Consider the following 26,075-nt stretch of genomic DNA (forward strand, 5'->3'; position numbering starts at 1 on the left):
AGAGAAAGTGAAGGGGCCTAAATGAGGCTGGGAACGGAAATGGGCAGACTCCTCTTGGCCAGGCCTGGACTGCATTTTATTATCTCTGCACTGGCAGTGGGGCAGGTTCTGTTTGGTTCCTGTTCTAACGTGTGAGGACAGGGGAGCTAGGCTCAGGCATGCTTTCTAGAACCAAGTCTGGAAGCCCATTTCTCCGTCTCTCCATGACCTGATGGGGCATGAAGAAGTAACTCTGGTCTAGAGCCAAGTGCACCCTCAGATAGCTTCTGCCAAGGTCTCAGCATCAAGAGAAAATGTTAGGAGATGATGACTGCAGATCCAAATGGGCTTTCTAAATCAGCTGCACAACAACAGAGTGCATGTTTATATACCATTACCTGTTTAATTCTTCTCATTTTGTTATGTTGGCTCAGAACTCAGGAGGTGAAAAGTCTGTATTTTTACTTTTAACACCCGTCCTCTTAAATCCAAAATAGATGGATATGAGAAAAGGCAAGCCTCATTAGCTTTCTCTGCTCTTTATTAAGCGTATACAGAATGCTTACCTCTATGGTAAATGTTCAAAGTTTTAAGAAAATAAATCTTATTGGTAAAACAACTAAGTCAATGAATAAATAAATTACTATATTTAGTAAAATAAACCTAGATCAGGAGGACAATCTTGTGACTGAGGGAATAAATTTAACAAGTATGTTTATACTAAGTGCCTGTGATGTGTCAGGCACTGGTCTAGGTCCTTATGTATTAAATCATTTAATTTGCACAAAAATCTTATTGTTCTTATCATGCCCATTTCACAGATAAGCTAACCAAGGAATAGAGGCTTAAGTAATTTGCCCAGGATCAGAAAGCCAGAGTGGGGACATGAACTCAAGTAGTCTAGCTCTAGAGCGCATGCCCAGTTTTCATGCTATAGTGCCTCAATATAAAGCAGTAGAATCACAGTACATAATTTCTGTGCAGAATATTTTGAAAGCCAGGTGGGATCAAATTCTAAAGGTCATATCCATAAATTAGAGTTTTAATATAATTTAAGAATCTATACTAAAAAATGAAGCCCACAGAGCTGAGTAATAAGGACGTGTTATTTTTTTAAAAATTAAATTTATTGGGATAACACTGGTTCATGAAATCATACAGGTTTCATGTGTACAACTCAACAAAACATCATGTGCACACTGCATCGTGAATAAGAAAGGTGTTTTAAAGTTGTCACAATGAAAATGTTTGTCCTGGAAAAAAAAGATTAAACAGCGTTTCTTAGTTACTATTTTAACTTGGTTTTATTGAAATCATATTTACCACACTGCAGAATAGTTAGAAATAGAGAAGGTAAAAAAGTCTTTGCCACCTGGAAAATTTTATTTAAGGTTTTAAAAAGAAACATCTAATGCCACTTGGGGGGTGGGAGTGGGGGGGAAATGTAGCTTAGACTTTGGTAGGTTAGGGAAAAATATATTAATCAGAAGTGAAACATGAACTTATTTTTCTCTTTTTATTTTAGGGACTTTATGTATTCTTATCTGATCTCTAGAGAAGTTGTGAGGCTGAAAGGGGAAGTGTAAATACTCTCATCTGCTAGCGAGGGAACTGTGCCTTTGGAAGTCAAGTGACTGACTTGTGCAGCAGCACATGACATGCAGCACGTCATGTAAGCAGGGGTCATTGGTCTTCTGACCAGTGCTCTTTGTGTTATCTACTCACCACCCATGCAGAAGATCAGGCCTGTGAAGGTGGAGAGCTGCCAATCTGGCACATATAAAGCAATGCCTGGCACATATGAATCTTTGTCTACCTCTAGCACAGAAAATGTTTGCTGAATGAATAAATGGTGAATATCATGCTATATGCTAAACATGAACTCTAGGCTAGTTCAGACAAAACAAAAGAAAGCAAGATATTTGATCAGCCTAGGTTCTAGGCCAGTAGTCCAACTGTACAACTGAGACCACTGACATAAGCCAGCTGGCCATTCTTAGCCACAACAAAGACTTATGTCCTATATTAGACATTACCTGAAAAGTCAAGTCCTTTATTTCCATGGCTCCAGGGAAATTACTTGCCACTAATGCACATCACTAAATTCTATAACTCAATCAAAGAATTTCCAAAACACTTACTTCCTCTGTCAGTTTAGTGTTCGATTTTTCTAGTGCATCCACTTTTGCCTGAAGGTTGTTTACAGTAGCACTATCAAGAGAAGAAAAAACACAATGGTTATTTTTGAGAAATAGAACAATATCCTGTACGTCCTTTTAAACACCCATCACACTTTTCATTGTAATGCCCATGATTTTTTATAGACTTGCAAGCTCCCAGATAACTTACACGGGGGGCTATGTCTTAGCAGCTTCATCATTGGCACTAAAGTTTGTTTTTAATAAGGACTGGTTGAATGAAATAAAAGAATAAATGCACTATACAGTAGACTTTAAGTTTTACTTCTGTATAGGGTACCCCAAAAAATGTATACACGCTTTTAGCTGATAGCTCAATGTTTCTTTCTTTTTAGATTTAACCCATAGGAATTAATAATTATTCAAAGTGCGTATACATTTTTTGGAAACCCTGTATAATAATAGGCTGCATGAATTAAATGCTTACCACACACCACTCTTCAAATGATTTTACTTGCATCATTTCATTTACTCCTTTCCACTACCCTATGCATTAGGTATCCCCAATTACAGAGAGAAACTAAGGCATGAAAAGAGGAAATTAATAGTGTCACGCTTATATTTCATTGTCAATTATAACCATACCTTTGCTTAACTAACATCTCCATAGTTCACTGTAATCATTATTAGCTCTTACAGTGAGTTTGCACTTAAATTGAATCTTCTAGCTGGAATCAAGACAATATAAATTGATATTGATATAATCATATTATGGTCTTTATTTAAATTAAAATGATTCTTTCATAAGGAAACTATAAATAAGATAGTAATAGATATATTAATTCTCCTTAATTACTTGACAGTTTTTAGAATAGGGACGGGAAACCTTTTTTCTGCCAAGAGCCATTTAGATATTTATAACTTCATTCACGGGCCATCCAATATTACCAACTTAAAAATTAGTCTGCTATATTTGGTCAAACATGTAATTAACGCACCCCTAATGCCTTGGCATGGCCAGACCAAATGATTTCACGGGCCTTATATGGCTCGCAGGCCTTATATAGCCCTCAAGCCAGATGTTCCCCATCCCTGCTTTAGAACATAAATGTACTATTTGAGAAAACAAAAAAATTTTTGTCTTATCTCCTCAGTGGAGAGAAGACTGTTTCAAGTTCTGGAGAGTTCTGAAAAATACTTAGTGAGTACTTGGTAAATTAGTGGTAGTGATGAAGAAGACAGGGTAAATTAATACTATCAATTTTATATATAAGTGAGAAATACAAGGGACCAATGAGATATGATTAATCTAAAGATACTAAGGCAATGAGTAGTTTACTCAAGGTTAGTCCTGAAATATGTGGTTGGATCAAAAGGGCCAATTTCAACTGTAAACGGTAGGTACTCAAGTCATAATTTCATTCACCGTTGTTTTGATGCTGTAGGAACGTAACTCCTGTTTATATCAATTAGCATATGGTAAAATTGGTTTTGTTATACATTGTTTTGCTTAAAGTCACAGAACCTATCAATGATATTAAATGAGGACTTACCGTATATCACATATTTAAGAATCTTAACAATGTATGTATTTAATCACTAGAAGTAAAATACATACTAATCTTATTACTACCTTTCACTAAAGGTCACCAAAACAATTAAATGCCATTTCTCCAGTGTCTAGCTAAGTGGCTGGCAAGCAGGAATTCTACATACTTTTGTTCAGTATTGTCTCAATTTATCCTCACTGCTCACCAGTTTACCTTTCCCTTCCCTTGTAACAAACACCCCTGTAAAGTAATAATATTTATTCATTCTTTACTTCAGATGTCTGTTGAGTTCTTCTACATAGTTTTTCTGATCCAGAATTGCAGTAATCTGGCCATCTCTGGAGGAAAAGGGGGAAAGAGAGAGAAAAAAGAAATAAAATAAAGAATATTAGAAATATCAAGATCCCCATTCCCCCAGTCTTTTCATAAAACATAGAAAGGAAATTGTGGCATAGATACTCAATCAGAAGACAGACCTGATGTATAATCCCCTCGACATCAACAAGAAAGACTTGAAGGTTAAAAAAATAAAAAAAGACACGCAAAACTCCATATTAATAAAGCCCTTATTATAGCTTACACACATCATAACTTAGGTAATAGATATAACATTACAATCTGTCAGAGGTATTTAAAGAATAAACATTTTCTTCTCCTAGCTGACAGACTTTTTTAGCTTCACTAGTTTTATAATAATTTTCCATTTGTTGTAGGAATTGAATTAAGCTTCCTCTGGTGTAATAGTTGTTCTCAAAGGATATATATTTGCCTTTAAATGTCATTTGAATTTCAAAATGAATGGTATAAAAAGGTTTTCATAAAGATTAAGGGTTTATTATCACATGAAAAAATAAAGTGTGAAAAAGGGAGGTTTACTTTTCAAACCAACTAATCTATAACAGGCAAAATTAAACAGCTAGACTTTTCAACTGAAGGTAAAATCAAGGCCACAGACCTCTACAACTACTTAACAAGTCGTATAATCTTAGCTCAATGTCCAAGGTTGAAAACTTCAAAATAATTATGCTTTCAACTGCTAAATTTATAAAAGGCATAAGGTGTGCTTTTGATCTCCAATTTCTAAGTAGTATATAAATCTTTTAAAAAACTTTTTATTGTGAAATAATTATAGATTTACAAGAGTTGTAAAAGCAGCAGTTCCCATATACTCCCCCTTAATATTAACATTTTACATAACCCCACGATGCATATTTAATATTGTAAATTTTAAGCAAACCGAGAATGTAATCCTTCTCATCAAGAAAGACCATATTTTCAAACACTATCTGAAGAGATGGAGCATTGGGCTCATCTTATAAAATTTTTCATTCTGTTTTCCCCTGAACCACATAGCAGGAAAATCACTTTAATTACAACCCCTTTTAGGGTTTAGCAGGCACAACAGACAGTTTTGGCAAGATGCTATTAAAGCTAAACCACTAGAAATTCTTCAGCAAGTCTGATAAAAAGTAGTATTGTTGTAAACTTTAAATATTATCAAAGAACATTAAATAAGAAAGAAACCTAATTTTCTTTGTACATACCCTTCACTACCTTTACTGCTGTTCCCATCCTTTAGGTACATTGAAAAGTCTATAACTCCAACCTACAGAGAGAATTTTCAGAATTTAATATAAAATTAGATTTTTTTCTCCAAGGCATAACACATCTCATTCTAGATACTCAAAACAGTTATATAGTCATGACAATTACTAAAAATTTTAAATGACATTTTAATGTTTACTTTTATTATAATCAAGAATTATAAGGGCTCTAAGTAAAGACTCAGGTTAATTCAATAGGACTAGAAGCCCAGATAAGACTAAGAAAGTCAACAGAATACTTAATATGAATTTGAGGTTTAAAGTTTCTCTTTTGTTTATTTCAAGGATTCTGCTACAGAACCACTATGTTCACTTTTAGAAATAACTTTTAAAATTATAGTTACAATAATAATGTGTATCCCCTTTAGAAGTTTTAGAAAATACAATAAGCAAAAGGAATAATACAAGACACCCACAGTCCCAACCAACTGAAGATGATCACTGTGACATTCTGGTATCTATTCTTCCACATTTTCATTGGTGTATGTCTACATTTTTCAAGATCGCTATTTTATCATTCAGCTTATTTCTTTTTTAAAATCCACATCAAAATATCATACTTCCTATTCTCTATTTTCTCAGTGTAAAATGTAACAGAAATTCATTGTAGTATTTCATACAGAAGAGGTGAGAGAGATAGTCATAGTGAAAGCAGCAGGTTTACTTATTGGGTAATGAATTTGTGCCAGGCCCTGTAAGTACATTACATGTACTCACTCCTTTATTCCTCTCAATATCACTATGAAACAGAGACTGCATTTCTTATCCCCATATTACAGATAAGGAATCTGAAGCACCAAGAAACTTTGTAACTACAAAATATATTCAGCTAGAAAATGAAGCTGGAATCTCAACATAAACAGTTTGGGTTCAGAGCCTTCACTCTTAACTACCATGCTAAACTTACTTTTAGTATTTAGCCTGTGTATTTAGCCTGTGTATATACTTTAGTCTGTATATGTATATTTTAGCCTGTGCAAAATATTTTTAACAGGTGTGGGAAACTGTTTATTGCCTTCACTATCTGATAAGCATAGACAGAGAACTCCCCGGAACCCCCCCCCCCCCCCCCAAGGCTGGGTGCCTTTGAAGCCCTAGCAAAGCTCGGAGCTAGGCGCCACCTCTGTTTGTCCAGACAGTGGTAGCTGAAACTACTCCCCCATTTATTATTATGTAAATCCTTGCTGATGGGCTAGTCTGCTTGTTACTAGGGGGTCACCTGCCTAAGGGCTATGCTATGGGTGCATCCCAGATCAATAAAAGCTTGGTGAGGCCTGAGCACAGGGAGAAGTCCTTCGGGACTTGCCACCTGGTCCCCCAATATTGCAAAATTATCTCGTGTCTTTTTCTCTCATTTGTTGTGCGGCTCCTCTTCCAGATACCGAACCCTACTCCACGCGGGATGTGGAAGGAAACACTCAACAACAGGGATCACAGTCAAAATAAGAATTTTAAAAACATTTAGAATGCATAAATGAGCCAAGTTGGAAGGTAAAAAACTAATTTCATTCTCTCTCTCTCTCTCTCACACACACACACACACCTAAAAAACTAATTTTTTAGATGCACATCAAAATGAAAGGAAATCATATAGATATATATATATATATGACTTAAAGAATTTCCCTTACTTTGGTTGGTATAATCTGATCAGTCCAAATTCTGAGATAAGGGAACTCAGAGTGACACACTTGGTAACTGGGTACTTTTTCATACCTGAGAGTCCAAATCTTCTCCTTTCATACAGAAATTGGCATCAATGACATTCAGACCCACCAAAAGACCAGCAATTATGGCTCCTTCTTCTTCCATCATGAGCGCATTTGGTTCATAGAATTCGCTGTAAGAGAGATTCATGGAATGTTCTATTGTAATAAAACCTCAAGAACCAATGATGTAATCATGAGACAAGGAGGGAAACACTTGCCTCATGGTTGAATGTAGTCATTTATGATAATAGCAAAAGAGTGAAAAAATGGATTGGATACTTTATTTAGAAGACAGATGCATGAGGAGACTCTAGATAATAAATAGTCCAGCTGAAAGAAAAGTGATCAGAATGGTATTTTCATTGAAATGAGTATTCATGCTTTTCCCAGATATTTGTACTTGTGAACAGAAATTCATTTTAATATAGACCGGTTTATCCATTTTCCCCCCTTTATATGTAGAACTTTTTATCTTCTTATGTCTTCTTCCAAAAATTTTATTGTTCTTTTTCTCATTTTATCTATGATCCATCTAGAGAAACGTTTTTATGTGTGTTGTATTTGGATTTAATATTACATGTCAATTTCCTGTCTTATTGAACCTAGGTGCATGCCAAGGTGTCAAAAGCCCTTCCTGGCCCTAGCTGGTTTGGCTCAGTGGATAGAGCGTGCGTTGGCCAGCAGACTGAAGGGTCCTGGGTTCGATTCCAGTCAAGGGCATATGGCCGGGTTGTGGGCTTGATCCCCAATGGGGGATGTGTAGGAGGCAGCTGATCAATAATTCTCTCTCGCCCTAACCGGTTTGGCTCAGTGGATAGAGCGTTGGCCTGCGGACTTAAAGGTCCCAGGTTCGATTCCAGTCAAGGGCATGTACCTTGGTTGCAGGCACATCCCCAGTTGGGGGTGTGCAGGAGGCAGCTGATCGATGTTTCTCTCTCATCTATGTTTCTAACTCTCTATCCCTCTCCCTTCCTCTCTGTAAAAAAATCAATAAAATATATATTAAAAAAAATAATTCTCTCTCATCATTGATGTTTCTCTCTCTCTCTCCCTCGCTTCTTCTCTGAAATCAATAAAAATATATTTTAAAAAAACAAAACCGCTTTGTTTTCTGGAGGTGTTAAGTTTTAGACTGCCCTGCAAAGCCATATATATGCCACAGTGACAGACAATACATGTATGTAAAAACACTTATTCCTGAGTATGTGTGTGTGAGGTGTGGGAGAAGGTATCAGTTGAACTATGTGGAATTGTTATGAACCATTTGTTTCTGATGTACAAAAATGATAAATTTTATATAATCTGACCTTATATGATGAAGAATGTAGCAAAATCCAACAAGATGTTCATACCTGAGAAGTTCCTTTTTATTGATCAAAGCTTTCATATATTCTGAAAGTTTCTTTTGCATTAATGCCAATCGAAGCCAGGCTCTTCCTCTGCCTACTGGTGTCCTATAATACAGAAACCAAACAACTAAAAGTAGCAGAAATAGGGATCACAGTGGGACAGATTCACTTACTCTTGCTAGTGGTCCCCCAGCAGAACATGCACACTGAAGTGCTTCTCACAACTTCTCCTATGAGATCCTATGTGAGGGTTAGAGGGACCCAGAGGGTATGTTTGGGACAAATGCTCTGGTGAAGAATTAATTACTGAGTGAGACCACCATCTGAAGGCAAGACCTCTGGGAGGCTCCACTGAAAATGTTCCATCAGATTAGTACTAGTATAGCTTCATAAATTTAGTATGGATCATATCGGTACCCAATAATAATAATGTGGACACAGGCCACTTAGACCTCCATCTGATTATAATTAAACCAACCTAATACTCTTTTTCAAGTTCTAAGGTAGGTTCCAGGTGTCAGTTCCTAAGGTTCACTTGACAACTGTTTTAATCTTGGTTTTAAACTCCATCAAACACATTCTTTTTCTTAAGTCAAGTCCAGTATGCCACCTCCCTTGATCTAATTTCTTGAAATTCACTAATTTCAACAAGTGCATTAAAAATAGCCCTCAGTGGATAGAGCATCGGCCTGCGGACTGAAGGGTCCCAGGTTCGATTCCGGTCAAGGGCATGTTCCTTGGTTGCGGGCACATCCCCAGTAGGGGGCGTGCAGGAGGCAGCTGATCGATGTTTCTCTCTCATTGATGTTTCTGGCTCTCTATCCCTCTCCCTTCCTTTCTGGGAAAAATCAATAAAATACATTTTAAATAAATAAATAAATAAATAAATAAATAAATAAATAAATAAATAAGAACATGTTTGTTATTTGAACATTAAGACAATCTCTCTCAGATTAATAATAACAATTATCCCTCAGACATACTTCTCTTAATATTTTACATTTCCAGTTCTCTCAAAACAGTGCTTATTTGTAGCAACAGTCTGCATTTTAGATAGTTATGAAATAAATTGTCATGATCATCATTATCTTAGTCCCACTCTTCAAGGGGATAGTTAGTAAGAATGTTTCCCCTGACAAACAGAATCCAACCTTACACTTACTTAAGTCCAGGAAGATCTTTAACACTTGCTGTTATCTCTGCAGCTTCCGGAACAAGCTTTTCTACCAGTTCTAGAGGCCCCCAGAAGGATTTATTTTGTCCAAGAAAAGTTTTCTTAGCTATAAGGATATAAAATTATAGCAGTATTTTAATATTCTTTACAACATAAACATGCCCTCAACACACAAACACACACTTCCCATCTATTCAATGCTCTTTTTTGGGAACAAATCCTAGATCGCCAGATATTTCTGAAATTATTCATGCTTTCAGAATCTGTAACATTTTATGAAAATCAAAATCCCCTACTTTCCAAGACTTAGTCCTTCCTCTTTCAGGAAGAATTTGTGGATTAGCTCTATAATATAACAAGACACTTTAATACTTAAAGTATTATTACTATATTTAATACTTTAATAGTACTTAAAGCTGTGCGATATAATGAAGAAAACAGTACAATAGGGAAGAATATATACTCCAGAAACAGGTATCAAATATTGGGGAGGTATGAGAAGCCAATGTGAACAGGACCAGGTCCTGTGTTAAAAAGCTTGTGGTTAAGTGGGAGAAGCATGGAAGCAGAGTCAGAAGACCTAGTTCTAGCACATGCTCTGCCCCACTCACTGTGGGACTATGGGAAGGTCACATCCCATTCCAGGCCCTTCTGGAACCTGTCAAACACAACTGCCAGGCTGGACTAGATACTTGTAAGGGCCCTTCCAGCTCTAGCATTTAATGATCTGTGTTTTCTAAGCCCTCTAAGTCCTTGAAGTCAACCATATGCCTGCATCCACATAAAATGCATTCCAGTGGATTAATATTAATTCAAGCCTCTTATTCTTTGACGCCACAAAGAATGCTCTTCTTCTTGAATGTGTATTGTTAGGAACAGCTGACCGCAGGGCACACTGAAGCCATGCCTACCTTTTAGGCCGTGTTTCAGGCAGTGCTCCATCACCACGAAGAACTGCTGGAGAGGTGCGTAGTCAGAGTCCAGTGTTCTCCCCAGGTTCAGAGCTGATTCAATCAAACCCTTAATACTCAGCTTGGCCATGTTCATCAGGTTCATGCGTTCATTAGCCATGAGATAATTCGGATCTGCAGGCAAAGGAGATGAAAATGATGTCTGGTTACTGGAAATAGTGCATTTTAAAATTCACTTTAATTCCACGGTGTTGATTTTTGCATTGATGGTGCAAAAGAAATGGTGGATAAAACTGTTACTGTCTTGGCAAGGATCAAGGCAGTGGCAACAAATTATACTATTAGTTGTTGTAGTCTTCTCTGTCATATACTTGTTGTTAAAAAAAAGTCAGTTTCCCTTAGGAATATCCTTGATGAAACAGTAAAAATTATTTTATCAAATTTTGAACTTTGAATACAGTCTTTTCATATTTTCCCTACTGCCTTTGCCACCACCCTCACCTGGGCGCCCATCGCAGCATGCTATTCCACAACTTTCATGGTCTGCTTCCGCTCTTGCCCTGTCCCCCTGATTTTCTACACAATTTGTGAAGTGCTTAAAAAAAAAAAAAAAACAATGAGAAAAAAGTAAAGTATTTAAAGTTTGTTCCAAATATACTATTTGCATTATTAGTATTAATACTAATTATCATCATTATTTAAACTAACCATTATTAAATAAACTAAAAATAATTAACATTATTAGTGCAATGCAGTATTAGAACTTAATCAATCTGCAAATTTTTAAAGCCTCAGAATAGAGTGTGTGGCTCTCATCAACCAGACAGATAAACTATGTGAGGAAAGGGACTAAGTACCATATTTTATCAACAGAATCCAGAACAATCCAGACTTTATTCACTGGTGTGTATTCTGTGTCAGGTACTGTCGACTGCTTCTTACAATTTTGGTCTCAATTCTTCCTTACAACATGCTTACAATAATGCAAATAGTATATCTGGAACAAACTTTAAGTACTTTACTTTTTTCTCATTGGTTTTATTTTTTAAAGCACTTCACAAATTGTGTAGAGAATAAGAGGGACAGGGCAAGAGCAGTTACCAACAGCACCAACTTTCAAGAAGGAAAATGAGGCCTAGGAAGTACAGGGGCTGACCCTGTGGACAGTTAGTAATAGATGACAGAACCAGAGTGTAGATCCCGTTTCCCCAACTCCAACCCTGTGCTCATGACCACTATTATCCACTTATCCATGAATCAATGACTCCAAACAATATTTATCCTTCTCTCCTGCTGACCATTCTTTTACATGATTATCTTATTTAATTCTTATGACTGTCATTTAAGTAGTATTCCTTCTTTTCAGGTGGTAAAGCAGGCCCTTAACAGTTAAGTGGTCCAAGGCCAAAGTTCATAGGTGGCAGAATTTGGACCTGGATCTGATATGAAAGTTAATACTCTTTCCAGTATACATATCCCCAAATAGCAAATATACCAAATTTCTATAAAAGGCTTAAAGACCTATAAAATATTTTAACTCTTCTTAGGAAGACAAAAAGTACTGATAAATCCTGATAAATCTATACAAACAAGCCACAACACAAAACAGACATTATTTAAACTGTCCCAAGCAATTTTCTTTACACAATGTTTTTTTTTTCTTCACACAATGTTTTCAATTATATCTGCTTTCACAGTTAAATGAGCAGAATCAAATAGCCAAATTCTAAGCTAATCTCCATTAAGTTTAAGGACTTATTGTAGGTTTACAATTCCAACTATACAAACTGTGGTTTACTGTAGTGTTTTCTATGGTAATACTTTCATTTTTTAATTGATTTCAGAGAGGCAGGGGGAGGAAGAAAGAGATAGAAACATCAATGATGAGAGACAATCATTGATTGGCTGCCTCCTGCATGTCTCTTATTGGGGATCAAGCCTGCAACCCAGGCATATGCCCTCACCAGAATCTAACCGTGACCGCCTGGTTCACAGGTTGACACTTGACCACTGAGTCATGCTGGCTGGGCAGTAATACTTTTAGAGAATACTTTATTATGAAAGTCAGAATTGGTATATATTGCCATGCCTCAAATATGACTCTTTGTTAGGGTAGGTCAAATTGTCAAGAATAGAATAAGCTCACAGGAGACACAAAGGTATTAAAAAAACACTATCCCCTGAAAAACAGCTGTGAAGAACAAATTCATTAGATGTTAATTTTCAACATTTTTACAGCACTTATGGTAGCATTTCTGACCCATAATTAGTTGTGAAAGAAACAGAGCAGGGGTGAGTGGGTATGCATGAATGGTTGTGGACAGCTACTGGATTCTCCATTCAATACCTCTCAACAGACAGCAAGAAAATGGGGTTGAAGTTGGCCATAGGGAACCATTTCCTCTGCCTCAAGCTGTAGACCATTCAGTCAGGGAGCTAATAACAAAATTAAACAATGCTGCCAGTCAAAGCATATACTCTGATTCCAACCTAGTGAGAACCAGTCAACATGGGAAGAGCTGGATTGGGAGTATGTACAGAACACTATGCTTTAAGACTTTTTTCCCCAGAAAGAGTGATAGATTTCTATCAGCTCCTTTACATTGCCTCATCTCATTCTTCTTGTAATCATAGCAGAAATGTTCAAGACATCTGGTTGGGGTCTGAGGCACAGAAACTGCAGAAAGATGGAACTAGTGCCTAGAGAAATTAAATTCCTAATACCTTGGACTCCATTAGTATGGTGCTAGACCCTACCTGAATTAAACTGAATCAAACACAAACAATCTCATTCTTTAGAAAATATTACTCTTGACCTCAGCAATAATTTTAGGCCACATATTTTTTGTGGGGGTGAGGGTGGGGGTGAGAATGTTGTTGTGTGAATCAAGTTTAGCAGCAACCCGGCCTGTACCCTCTGGATGTCAGTAGCACCTTCCAATAATGACAACCAAGAGTGTCTTTAGACCTCCAGATATTGCAGAATGTCGCCTGGGAGACAAAGTTAGGTTCCCTCCCAATTGAGAACTACTGCTCTAAAAAAATTTTAAAAGTCAAACAAAAATCAGGGTAATTTGACAATTATACGTAAGAACTCAAAAGAATGCACTGCTCATTATTGCTTAAAGCATAAATTAAACTGATTATTATTTAATGTGTATTATCTACATTTTTGTGCATTGTAGTACATAAGAGTAATGGTCATTACAAATAATTTTAATTATGTTTTCTGGTTAGTACTAAATTAAACTACTGAAAATAATTAGTACTTAAAAATTAATTATTTTTTATTTTATAATATTGGCTACTAATTATGAATAGTAAATCATTAATTTGATTTGTCACAGAATAAGAAATTCTTGATTCAGTTAATTTGTTGTCTTGACCAAAGTATAACATGATTTTGTGGAACTAATATATGCTGTTAAAAAGATGAGAGCATGAAGGGGCTTGTGAGAAGCTGGTAAAGTTGTTTTTTGATATGGATGTTAACTATGTGAAATTATTGAGTGTGTGAAAATTCAATGAACTGAACACTTATGTGATCTTTTATGTATATTTTATGCTTAGAACTACAGGAAGTTAAATAAAGTTTCATTATATCCCATAGGCCAGAAAATGATTTTTAAAAAATGTATGACTTTCACAATGTCATTAGTCATACTTTTTCTATGAAATAGTCATTAAAATTTTAATTTTTCACAATACTATCATTTAAGACTATTAATCTCAAAACTGAACTTTTATTCATTCATTCATTTTCTTCAATTAATAGTGAATATAAACTGGGTATTATTTATTATATTTAATGTTGGATAATACAGAAACTGGAGAACAAAACAGGAAAGCTTATAGAAAACACTTGAAATTTTGGGATAAACATGATCACCTTGGACAAGATCAATTTTATTCCAGGACAAGTAAATTAAAATGTTTTTATATTAAACCAAATATAATACCCATTGTATGGAATCAAATGTAAATTTTATATATATTTTTAAGGCTAAGACAGTAGACATGATATTAAGGTAGCATTTCAGGCAGGCTGTAGGTCCAACACAATTTCCTCTATCATTGATGTACTTCTGTGGAAAAGTTTGAGAAGCACTGCAAATATAGCAATACGAACACTAACAAAAATATGAATAGGACATTATAGGAATAGGCATAGAAAAAAGCTACCTGACCTGGTTCCCTATTTTTTCATTCAAATTTAAGTGAGAGGTATATATATATAAATCATCAGAGGATGAGGATTTTTTAAAAAACTTATGTTTATTCACTCTATAGAATTTTAAGGAAATTAAGAAATATCCATTAACATTGTACTGAGGGTGGAAGATCAATGAAATTAAAGATAAAGAAATTGGAGACATATAAACTTTATGAATGGATCAAATATTACTCTTCTTGCACAATCTGATTTTATACCCACAAAATCAGACAAAAATAAACTAAAATCTCTACAAAAATATAATAATTCACAGTGGTAGCAGAGTACAAAATTAATATATAGAAATCACTAAGTGCCATATATTTTGCTAACAGAAGATGAGACTTTTGAGTTCAATCTTAAAGGGCAGAAAGAAATTAATCAGGCAAGGCAAGGAAAGGAGTAGAGTTGTGAAGGGAGTAGGATGGAAGGAACAGCTTGGGTAAAGGCATAGAAGTATGAAAGAACATGGCATACTAAGAAAAATGAACAAAAAATGTCAAAGGTTTATGATGCATGTAAGTGTTGAGAGATAAGGGAAAAAGGTAAGGGAGAGACTGCTAAGAACCTAGTCTAAGGAATGTTGATTTTACCTTAAAGTCAGTAAGATTTTAATGTGAGGTGTGATGCCATACATTTGAAGTTTACAGAAGCCATTCTAGTAGTCCTGTGGGAGATGAATTAGAAGGTTACAAGAACTGGAAGCTGAGGAGCAAGTGAGGGTCTACTGCAATAGTTGGGGAGAAGCAATGAGAAATGGAAGCAGGCAGAGCAGTAGGTGCCGTGTGGAGAAGAGTGAAGACCCAGGGGTAGAATGTCAGGATTTTACAACAGGATGACCCCTTGGATATGAGGGAAGGAGAAAGAATGGAGAGTAACTTTCACATTTCTAGATCTGGTGATTAGATGAACGGTGGTGGGAATTACTTGGGTGAGGAACACAGCAGGGCGGTGGACCTAAAAAAAACTTGTAGAAATGACTGTAGCTACAAAATGAACTATATTACTTGGTTTTCAAATCCAAGTTCAAGAATATGTGGGTCTTCATTATATCTCTTCAAAACTGCTAATTTCCACATGAAAAAATTGTCATAACTCTTATAGTCATGTGGCTTATTTAGTTAATAGTGATGACAGAAGTGAACCCAAAGTCATAGCTAAGAGTGACAGTGAGTCACACTGTCAAACCAGAAGAGAATGGCAAAGGATTTGAACAGACATTTCTCCAGAGAAGATATACAAACAGCTAATAAGTACATGTGAAGATGCTCATTAGGGAAAAGTAAATCAAAACCACAATGAGATACCACTTCACAATGGATTTTAAAAAAATCAAAACAGAAAATAACAAGTGTTGATGAGAATGTGGAGAAATTGAAACCCTGTTGGTAGGAATATAAAATGATGCAACTGTTTTGGAAAACTGCCAGACTGTTTTAAAAGGTTAAACCATAGGTATCATATGATCTAACAGTTTCACTTTTGGGTATATACCCAAGAGAAATGAAAATGTACATTTATAAAAAACTCATACATGAATGTTCATAGCAACTCTATTCGTAATAGCCAAAAAGTGAAAACAACCCAAATGCCCCTCAACTGATGAATGTGTGGTAGGCAGTTACACATGAGCAGAGCAAGGACGATAGGCCAGGTACGGAAGATCACCAGGGCGGAAAGCCCCAGGTGCCCACCAATGGACAACACTGAGAAAACAAGGACTTTGACCAAAGGATAACCTTTCCTCCCCTTGCATATCGCTAGTCATAGAGTTTGGACTCCCCAACCTTACCTCCCTAAACGAATCTAGGCCTCAGTTGCATTTCAGCTCCAGGCCCAGAAAAGCAGCAGAACCAGGCAGGTGATTCGAGGACCAGCTGCAGTGACTAACGACCCCCTGCCCTGGCTCCGACCAATCAGTGGAGACCACGACCCTGAAAAGACCTACCTGGAAAGCTGATGAATATTCTATTAAGAACTTATCCAGGGACTACCCCTGAAATCTCCACCCTTAAAAGTTCTTAGAACGGAGGTCCCAGCACAGGCTCTCCCTCTGGGGAGCATGCCATGCCTATCCCCATGGTTTGCCCGACAGGCACCATCATATAAACTCTAATGGACTCCCTGAGACTTGCAACCAGAGGAGCAATGGGCAGCGGCAGCTCGTCTGGTGCTAACCCCCCGAACATGTCTCCAAGGCCCCCTTTTCTCTGCTTCCCAATGAGCTAAAGCAGCCCCATCTATGCTCTTAAGTTGCTTCTCTTAGGCTATGCTCTTCCTTGTTTTACTGTCCTGAATGTGCTTCTGCTGCTGCCAATAAATTCTTGCTTGCTTTGCTGCACTTTGTCTCTTGACTGAATTTTTTCCTTAAAGAAGGTAAGAGCGGAGGTCTCATAGTCCTGCTGGTAACAACTGGATACATAAAATGATACGTACAATGGAATATTATTTAGCAATAACAAAGAATATAGTATTGATATGTGAGGGTCCACAATGAGTCGCCCAAGATGTGCCTCTGTACTATGCTGATTGTTTTGAGCTAAAGCCAATTTTAGCTGCAGGCTCAAGAGAAACTTCTGCCTCTCCTAATAACTCAAGGTTTTTGCCCTGTGAGGCTGGAAATAGAAATGAAAAGACTGAGTAACTGTTTTGGAGATAAGGGGTAAAATCAGCTTGGTTTTGAATATAGGAAAGGATATTTATGTGAAAGCATTCTCAGCATAATTTTCACCAGATCATTATAAATACAAATTAAAATTCAGGGTTGGATAATCACTAGCATAAGAATAAAAGCATTAATTATTAGAAAAGATGCTCTCACCAAGAGATGGTTTAAAGGGAAATAGATGGACACAAGGTTAGTGGCCCAGCCTTTAAAAGATGCCAGCAATTATAGGCTGGGAACAGAACCCAGGCATTTCAGGAATGACATATAACTTAGTAGCTAGGGATGAAATGGATACATACTAGAGAGGCAGGAAGGATTCTGGAATGTCTTGAACTAAAGGTCACACTCCTCAGTGCAGTATAAAATCGATTTAGCATGTTCCACATAGTAAGGTTACATACCGTTTCATGGACCTTTTGCTCTAGATATATACAAATAAATTATGTGTGTACTGAGTTTTGATGAAAATATACTTTTATAGTGGATCTTTAATCAAAAACTTTTTTTAAAAACTTTGGTGCAGTGGTTAAAAGCATTGAGCTCTGGAGTCTGAACACAACTTGAACTCCTCCCAAGCTATGTGATTCTGTGAACGTTTCTTTTCTCCTCTTTTTTTTTTTTTAAACGCTTTTTATTTTGAGATAATTGAAAACTCACACACAGTTATAAGAAATAATACATAGCTCTAGAGCAGCCGTGGTCAAACTACGGCCCGCGGGCCGGATCCGGCCCGTTTGAAATGAATAAAACTAAAAAAAAAAAAAAAGACCGTACCCTTTTATGTAATGATGTTTACTTTGAATTTATATTAGTTCACACAAACCCTCCATCCATGCTTTTGTTCCGGCCCTCCGGTCCAGTTTAAGAACCCATTGTGGCCCTCGAGTCAAAAAGTTTGCCCACCCCTGCTCTAGACAGTTTTGCTCAGTGGATAGAGCATCGGCCTGTGGACTGAAGGGTCCCGGGTTCGATCCCGGCTAAGGGCACATGCCTGGGTTGCGGGCTCGATCCCCAGTAGGGGGCGTGCAGGAGGCAGCAGATCAATGATTCCCTCTCATCATTGATGTTTCGATTTCTCTCTCCCTCTTCCTTCCTCTCTGAAATCAATAAAAATATATTTAAAAAAATAAATAAAAACATATTTTTTAAAAAAGAAGTAATACATAGATACCACAAACCCTTAGTCTAGTTCCCCCAAAGGCAACACTTTGCAAAACTAGAGTACATTATCATAACTAGGATTCTGACATTAAATTTCAGTCAAGATACAGAATGTTCCATCAATATAAGGATCTCTCATATCACCCTTTCATAACCAAACCCACTTCTCTCCAGTCCCCACCTTCTCCTAACCCTTGGCAACCACTAATCTCCATTTCTAAAGTTTTTTATTATTTATTTATTTATTTATTTACTTACTTACTTACAGAGAGGAAGGGAGAGGGATAGAGTTAGAAACATCAATGAGACAGAAACATAGATCAGCTGCCTCCTGCACACTCCCTACTGGGGATGTGCCCGCAACCAAGGTACATGCCCTTGGCCGGAATCGAACCTGGGACCCTTGAGTCTGCAGGCTGATGCTCAATCCACTGAGCCAAACCGGTTAGGGCTCCATTTCTAAAGTTTTATTTCAAGAATGTTATACAAATGGAATCATATAGTATGTAGATTTTTTAAATTGGCTTTTTTTTTTTTTTCTCACTCAGCATAGTTCTTTAGAGATTCATTCAGGTTGTTGCATGCCAATAGCATTCTTTTTTATAACTGAGTAGTATTCCACAGGGAAAGTTTCTTACTCTGTAGGCCTCACTATTCTCATCTATAAAATGATAATAGGCTTTTGAAGATTAAACAAGTTCACATATGTTAACTGTTTAGAAATGCTTGGGACACACTAAGCACAAAAACTGTTAGCTATTAAAAGTATTATGGTCCTCCATAAATATGACAATTTTAGTTAATTTAAAATAAGCCTTTATTGAATGACTATATGACACAGTGCTAGATGCTGAGAAAATCTCTTAGATATGTTTCTTCCATTTTTCAAGAAGATGGACATCAGATCTTAACCCAAAAGGGAGTAGTCCAAGGAACCAGAATATAATCTTGACCAGATGACATTTCACATGGCTGTACTGTTTCCCTAATTCAAGTAATGTCCCAAACATTTCAATGCTCAGAGAGATGGAGAGTAATCTGGGAAACTGAAAATTCATAGAATCTGTTTACAAGGCTTGTAATAAGTATAAAAAGGAATTCAATATTTATAGCAAAACTAAAAATGTAAATTATGCGATTTTTCATTCATTTAATCATAATTTTCTAGTGAGTTTCAAAACATGTAGGCAAGAATTTACAAATAATGAGATGAGATGCAAGGTAACTGATCACCTTGAGAAGACACTTCATGTTCTACTAGACATGAGCTACAGACACACTGAATGTAAAACCAACCATCACTGTGAGAAATCAGTGCCCCAGAAAAACCTTTGATCTTGCCAAAATTGAAAAACAAAGTTCAAATCTGCAACTTCCTAGAGTTTGTTATTTTTAAAAGCATTTTTTCAGGAGTCTGGAAGTCAGTGTTAACATTTAATCTATTAAAAAGCCAATCGTTATATGACACATCCATAGAACAGGTAAGAAACAGAAGTGAAACAGCTCAGCAGTGAAGGTCTCTGGAAAAGATCTGGGTCCACATACTTTCCCAGGGTTTGAAACCAGGATTCTCCCCAGACCCTGAGCTGCTATGCGTGTTATAACATACTTATTTTTGCTATAAGTACTCATTTAAAAAGCTCAAAGTTATATAAGACAGTAAAATTTCTGGCATTTCACATAACTGACATGAGACAAAAATGTAAAATGATATAAAGGAAGACAAGGATGACATGACTCAAAAGTTAACAAGTAAAGCCATTTCCCTCCACCCATTCTGAAAAAACATTTTTTTAAAAACTACACTCCAGAAATGTTTTTCTATAAACAGTTCTTGGCCAACATTACCATATTCCACTTGACTGATAATCTACTAAGATCATCAAAGTATTGACACAATTCACATCTTAAGGACTTTTTTTTTTTAAAATATATTTTATTGATTTTTTACAGAGAGGAAGGGAGAGAGATAGAGAGCTAGAAACATCGATGAGAGAGAAACATCGATCAGCTGCCTCCTGCACATCTCCCACCGGGGATATGCCCGCAACCCAGGTACATGCCCTTGACCGGAATCGAACCCGGACCCCTCAGTCCGCAGGTCGACGCTCTATCCACTGAGCCAAACCGGCTTTGGCCTTAAGGACTTTTTATGGGCTCTAATGTTACAGCTAATCTTAATTCCCTTCTAAACTTTACCTATGATAATCATTTACAAAAATTCCAGCCAACACAAAATGGAAAAGGAGGCTGACTCTCATAGTAGGCTTGATATTTGCAGTAGTGTAGTACTTTGTATTAAGAAAAACAGAATTTTACCAGGGTTGAGTAAATAGAATTTTACCAGGGGAAGGATTTTACCAGGGGAAGGATTCCTTAAGAAGGCATAGACTTGTTGGCTTTTATATAGTATTTTTCTTTAGTACCTAGTCTACTAAAGAAATCAAAACCTTAAACCCGTGTGGTGCCTGGAAAATAATAATAGCAGCTAACATAACAGTAAAAATTACTCACTGAATCAATCTATACTCTCCTCTTTTTGTTCTTGTCTGTGAATTGTCAACAAGTAATACTCATTTGTTTTCTTTTTCACTGAACTATATATAACTAATTATACTAAAAAGCAGAATCAAGAATATAATAAAAAGATAATATAGGAAATGAGATAAAACTCAGGATAATTTACTCATTCAAAGTAAAGTGCTGAAGAAACTACTGGGCAGCTCTGGAGAATGAAAACTGTCTTAGTTTTGTCTGGTGTACCACCCCAGGTCTGATTTGAACACCAAGAAGTTTAAGACAATCTCTGCTCTCAGGGATTTTATCCTTTAGGATGATAAATACAAGATTATAAGGAAAGAGCCTTAAGCTCCAAGTTCTGTAGGACCTGAGTGAATGGAGAAATGAATGTGGGCGAAAGCGGCCAGGGACCCTCCTGGAGCTCTCACCTGGACTGAAGGGTGGTGCAGGTGGCTGCGGAAGGGAGAACGGGAGTGAATGCTCTGGGCGGGACGTCACAGGAGCAAGTCAGGAGAGGAGGCTGAGGGCAGCTCACTCAGTAAAAAGGCCAGTCTGGGCAGATCAGAGTGTGTGTGCACTGAAGCTGGCGACCTTTAATTGCCCAGGCAAAGGGAGAATGTAAAATGACGTAGTGAACTGGAGTCAAACTTCAATGTTTCCATTTCTATTGAAAAATGTGTAAATCACCTCAGCTCCCTAAAATGAGGTGCCAATTACAGAAGAATGATTGGTTTGGGGAACCTTCATGCATTGCAACATATGTGCAACTTTTCAAAGTAACTCCACCAGCAAGGAATGATGACCAAGCTGAAAGTACTCAATGTCACGGAAATCTACAAATCAAAGCAGCCGTCCAGGCCAAATACCTGAGATTACTGGGATATGTTTGTTTTGACAACTATGGGATTCACAGAAATATATACATCATATAAATATGTATATGTATTTTTATGAATGATAAAATGTTTCACATTTTCCCAACACATAAATGAAAAAAAAAACAACCATAGAAAAACTTGATGTAATCTTGAAATAAAGTCCCTTTTGAACATGTCATTCAACAAATATTCAAAGGGAACAGTATAAACATAGATTAATGCCACTTTAGTTGAAACCACAAGGATAAAGATTTTAAATGCAAGACTCTGAAAACTCTAATCCCGTATGAAGTATCGATATGAAAAATCTGGCAAACATGCTTACTGCTCCAGTTACTGCCATGGGAAATAAAACCTACAGATGATATCCCCTCTTATGAAAAACAATCAAACCGTAGTTAGAAATTTTTTTTAAAAGAAAGAAAAAAAAGCTGAAAGATGTTGGTGTGGCACGCACCTTCTGTATCATCACGCATTTGCTCCACCAAATCTGTCAAATCCTCCCAAGAGTCTTTGCAAACGGCAAAAAGAAAGGAAAAGAAAGATAAAGTGTCATGCAAGCCAAGAAAGAAAAGTGTATCAAAAACAAGGTTTCAAAAAGGATAACTGAAAGGCAGATTTCTAGAACTCTTTCCACTTAAACCAGCGATTAACAGTGAAAAGGGCTGGGAATACACCCCTGGAGGACTAAGCACAGGTATCAATTCTATTAAATATGTTTCCAAGCTAAGATTAATAATTTCAAAATTCCTAATAAAAGGAAACAGATTCATAGCCCATAAAAAAGTAATGCAGATTTTTCTTTGCCCACAGAAAATCAAGGTGAAGCTTTTTGCATTCTAATTATATACAATGTTGACCTCATTCAACATTTATTTTGATCACTTCAATGAAGCTGAAACACATATGGAATATTTTTTTACATGCAGGACAAATATGATGTTGCAAACTAGTGACTCTTCTTAAAAAAACAACAAAAATCTAAATACCTTCCCCAACGCCCTTCACCCCCACAGTTCTCGTTTCTCAAAACAAAAGGATACTGCTTTAAGACTGAGACTAAATAACTTATTTATAATTCAATAAAGGCAGATGTTTATTTGCTTAAAAGTATAGTACTCTCTCCCCTTATACAAATTCAATGTTCTTATACATGGAATACTCCATGTGAGGCAAAAGGACAGGAAAGAATATAAAGATTACAAATATAATATAAGATCACTATGCTGAAATAAAATTTGAGAACCTATAGAAAAATTTAAAAATAGATTTAGCTTCATCCTTCAATAACTCTGAAACTATTATTACCACAACTGCAATATTCATATTTAAACTCACTAAATCATGTGAATTTTATGTGTAAATACACAGAAAGTAAAGAGAAATTCTTAGAGGATGAAGCATAATAAACATGAAAAAATGGGCAAAGAATACACTATGATAAGCCTTCCTTCTTGAAAATGTAAGAAGCCAGCATTTGGTTTGAAGCAGTAATTTGGAATCATCACCTAGGAAAAGAATATCATTTGTCCTACTCTCTCACTAGTTTATTAAATAAGGGGGCTGTAAGGGTACAGTGTTAAATATATAATCAATTACTCTGCAAATATGTACAAAAAAAGATACCAATATATAAAAAGTTAAAATTTAAATTTAAATTCAGAAAACAGGGAAACAGATGAGGATCAAGTGATGTGAGATGTGAATAGAGCAGAACTTTTCGGAAACTGGATATACATAGACTACTGGTTAGGGCAGGCACTGAGGGCAGTAATATAAAAGGAATGCAGTGTCTATACCCTACTACACTTGTTTTGTCTTCCAATTCAACAGTCTAGAAATTAATGCCTTAGAAAACCAAGCACAGGAGTACAGCACAGAGGACCAGGGTTAGATTCCTAAACTTTCATCAACATCCCAAGTTAAGTCATTTTATAAACAGAGGTAGGAGAGCATGACAGTTCAGAGAACAGACATAGGAGCCAGCCGCCTGGGCTCACATCCCAGCTCACCCCTTACTGGCTGTATGACCTTGGCCCAGGTACTTCTTCTCTTTTTTCTCAGCCAGTTTCCTCACTTATATAACAGAGAAAAGACCATACCTATCTTACAGCACTGGTGTGAGGAGTATAAGAGCAAACATAGGGTCCAAATCCTTTATCTGAATGTTTTCTGCCTAAATCTATTTTGAAATCTATTTAAAAAGGTAAAATGGTATACCTGAGACCCACAAACATGTAGAACTAGTAGGTCTGGGGCAGCACTTCACAATCAAGCACATTAATATTTCTGCAGGCAATAAATGAATATTCAAATTAAAAAGTCAATAAAAACTATAAATAGCCTCACCCTGGCTGGGTGGCTCAGTTGGTTGGAGCATTGCCCCATACACCAAAAAAGTGTGAGCTTGATTCTGGGTCATGGAACATACCTAGGTTGCAAGTTCGATCCCCGGTCAGGCACATACCAGAAGCAACTGATCGGTTTCTCACATTGCTGTTTCTCTCTCTCTTTCTCTTTCTCTTTCTCTCTCTCTCTCTCTCTCTCTCTCTCTCTCTCTCTCTCTCTCTCTCCCCTCCTTCTTCTTTCTGTAAAAATCAATAATCAACAGAAACATATCCTTGGGTGGGACTAATAAATAAATAAAAAATAAAAAATTCTAAATAGCTTCAAGTAAATTCAGGTCATGTTTTAGTACTAAATGAGTTACGGCAAATTTATGAAAACCACTTTTGGTTTTCAGAACTTTTTTGGATTCTGCAATGTGGATCTGTATGTGTAAAGCACTTAGAAAGTGTCTCATACAGAGAAAGCACAAATATGTTAGCTACTATTATTTTTATTTATTTATTTTTAAAATATATTTTATTGATTTTCTACAGAGAGGAAGGGAGAGAGATAAAGAGTTAGAAACATCGATGAGAAACATCGATCAGCTGCCTCCTGCACACTCCCTTCTGGGGATGTGCCCGCAACCAAGGTACATGCCCTTGACCGGAATTGAGCCTGGGACCTTTCAGTCTGCAGGCTGACGCTCTATCCACTGAGCCAAACCGGTTTCGGCTAGCTACTATTATTTATAGTAAGTCAGTGTTAAAATACATTATATATAGATATATTTGTATCTGTGATTTTCAGGTATATTCTTTGGACAATATGCTACAGATTTAAGTTTCTATGTAGGGTTATAAATTCACAAGAATGTACTCTATCAACTATCACATCAGTTTATTTACAGACTTGTTAGGTGACCTTGTGAAAGTCAGTAAGGTGAATATTCTTATCTTATTCTTTATTTTCTTGAACTAGAAACTGTATTTGTCAAATCTATCTATATAAAAGCCTAAGCAACTCTTCCAACCGAACAACTGGAACGACTGGAACGACTGGTTGACCAGTTGCTATGATGCACACTTGACCACCAGGGGACAGATGCTCAAGGCAGGAGCTACCCTCTGGTGGTTAGTGTACTCCCACAGCAGAAGCACCGCTCAGCCAGAAACCGGGCTCACGCCTGGTGAGTGAGCGCAGGCTGGCAAGTGCAGCTGTGGCTTCGTGAGCCTCTCTCGCCTCCGCAGCAGGCTACCAAGCAGTGGAAGCAGTGGCAGGCATAGCGGGGCCGGGATGAGTGGGAGCAGTGCGGCACCTGGCCCCGGCCGGGCTCCGCCCCAGCCGCCTGCCGCTTAGCGCACTGTTACATCCCTTGTACCCCATAAGCCTGCAGTTACAATCTCCAGAGAACAGTTGAAGCGTGGACACTCAGAGTAACCAGGACGAGCCTGATATCACTACCAGCTCCTGGAACTCTGCCTTAGGCATTGAGACCAAATCTCATCCTTTAACAATTTCCCCAGAGCTACAGAGGAGGGCAGCAATATAACAGTGTCCACAAAGGTGGTGACTGACAACTGGGGTAAAAGTCAAGGAGAGATGGATCTGAAGGGTGGGAGCGTGGGCAACAGAGCACCCCCGTCCACCAAGATCCCCAGTTTTGTATTGTTCACCTTGGAGTGTCTCTTATCTGGCTCTGAGCAGTGGAAAGTGTCCAGCACGGCCCAAGGCATCCACTAGGGACCTCCAGCTTGGCAAGGCGGGACCTTGGCTGCAGAAGGGATATTTGGAAATATTTTTTCAGGAAGCTGCAGGGAGGAGGACAGATTCCCCATGTGAATTCCCGGTGGCTCACGGGGATGTGGAAATTCCCTGGGCACGCGGCACGAA

The 26,075-nt window shown here is 37.2% G+C and overlaps 1 protein-coding gene across 5 annotated transcripts in view; it reads right to left on the minus strand.

Annotated features, from left to right (window-relative positions):
• Positions 1-26,075, minus strand: part of RUFY3 (RUN and FYVE domain containing 3) — an 80,656-nt gene that overhangs the window by 22,147 nt on the left and 32,434 nt on the right. For 3 of the 5 annotated variants that reach the window (XM_081083333.1, XM_081083334.1, XM_081083336.1), the window contains exons 2-8: positions 10,415-10,588; positions 9,492-9,609; positions 8,333-8,434; positions 6,988-7,111; positions 5,212-5,273; positions 3,940-4,005; positions 2,121-2,190 (exon numbers count right to left, since the gene is read on the minus strand). In XM_081083333.1, the coding sequence (XP_080939459.1) occupies positions 2,121-2,190; positions 3,940-4,005; positions 5,212-5,273; positions 6,988-7,111; positions 8,333-8,434; positions 9,492-9,609; positions 10,415-10,588 (716 nt within the window). Of the gene's footprint in view, positions 1-2,120; positions 2,191-3,939; positions 4,006-5,211; positions 5,274-6,987; positions 7,112-8,332; positions 8,435-9,491; positions 9,610-10,414; positions 10,589-22,311; positions 22,366-26,075 lie in introns of all 5 variants that reach the window. The other 2 variants (XM_081083332.1, XM_081083335.1) reach the window with 1 other exon arrangement.

This window comes from Myotis nattereri (genome assembly GCF_964212035.1).
Source record: "Myotis nattereri genome assembly, chromosome: 1".
Classification (NCBI taxonomy): Eukaryota; Metazoa; Chordata; class Mammalia; order Chiroptera; family Vespertilionidae; genus Myotis; species Myotis nattereri.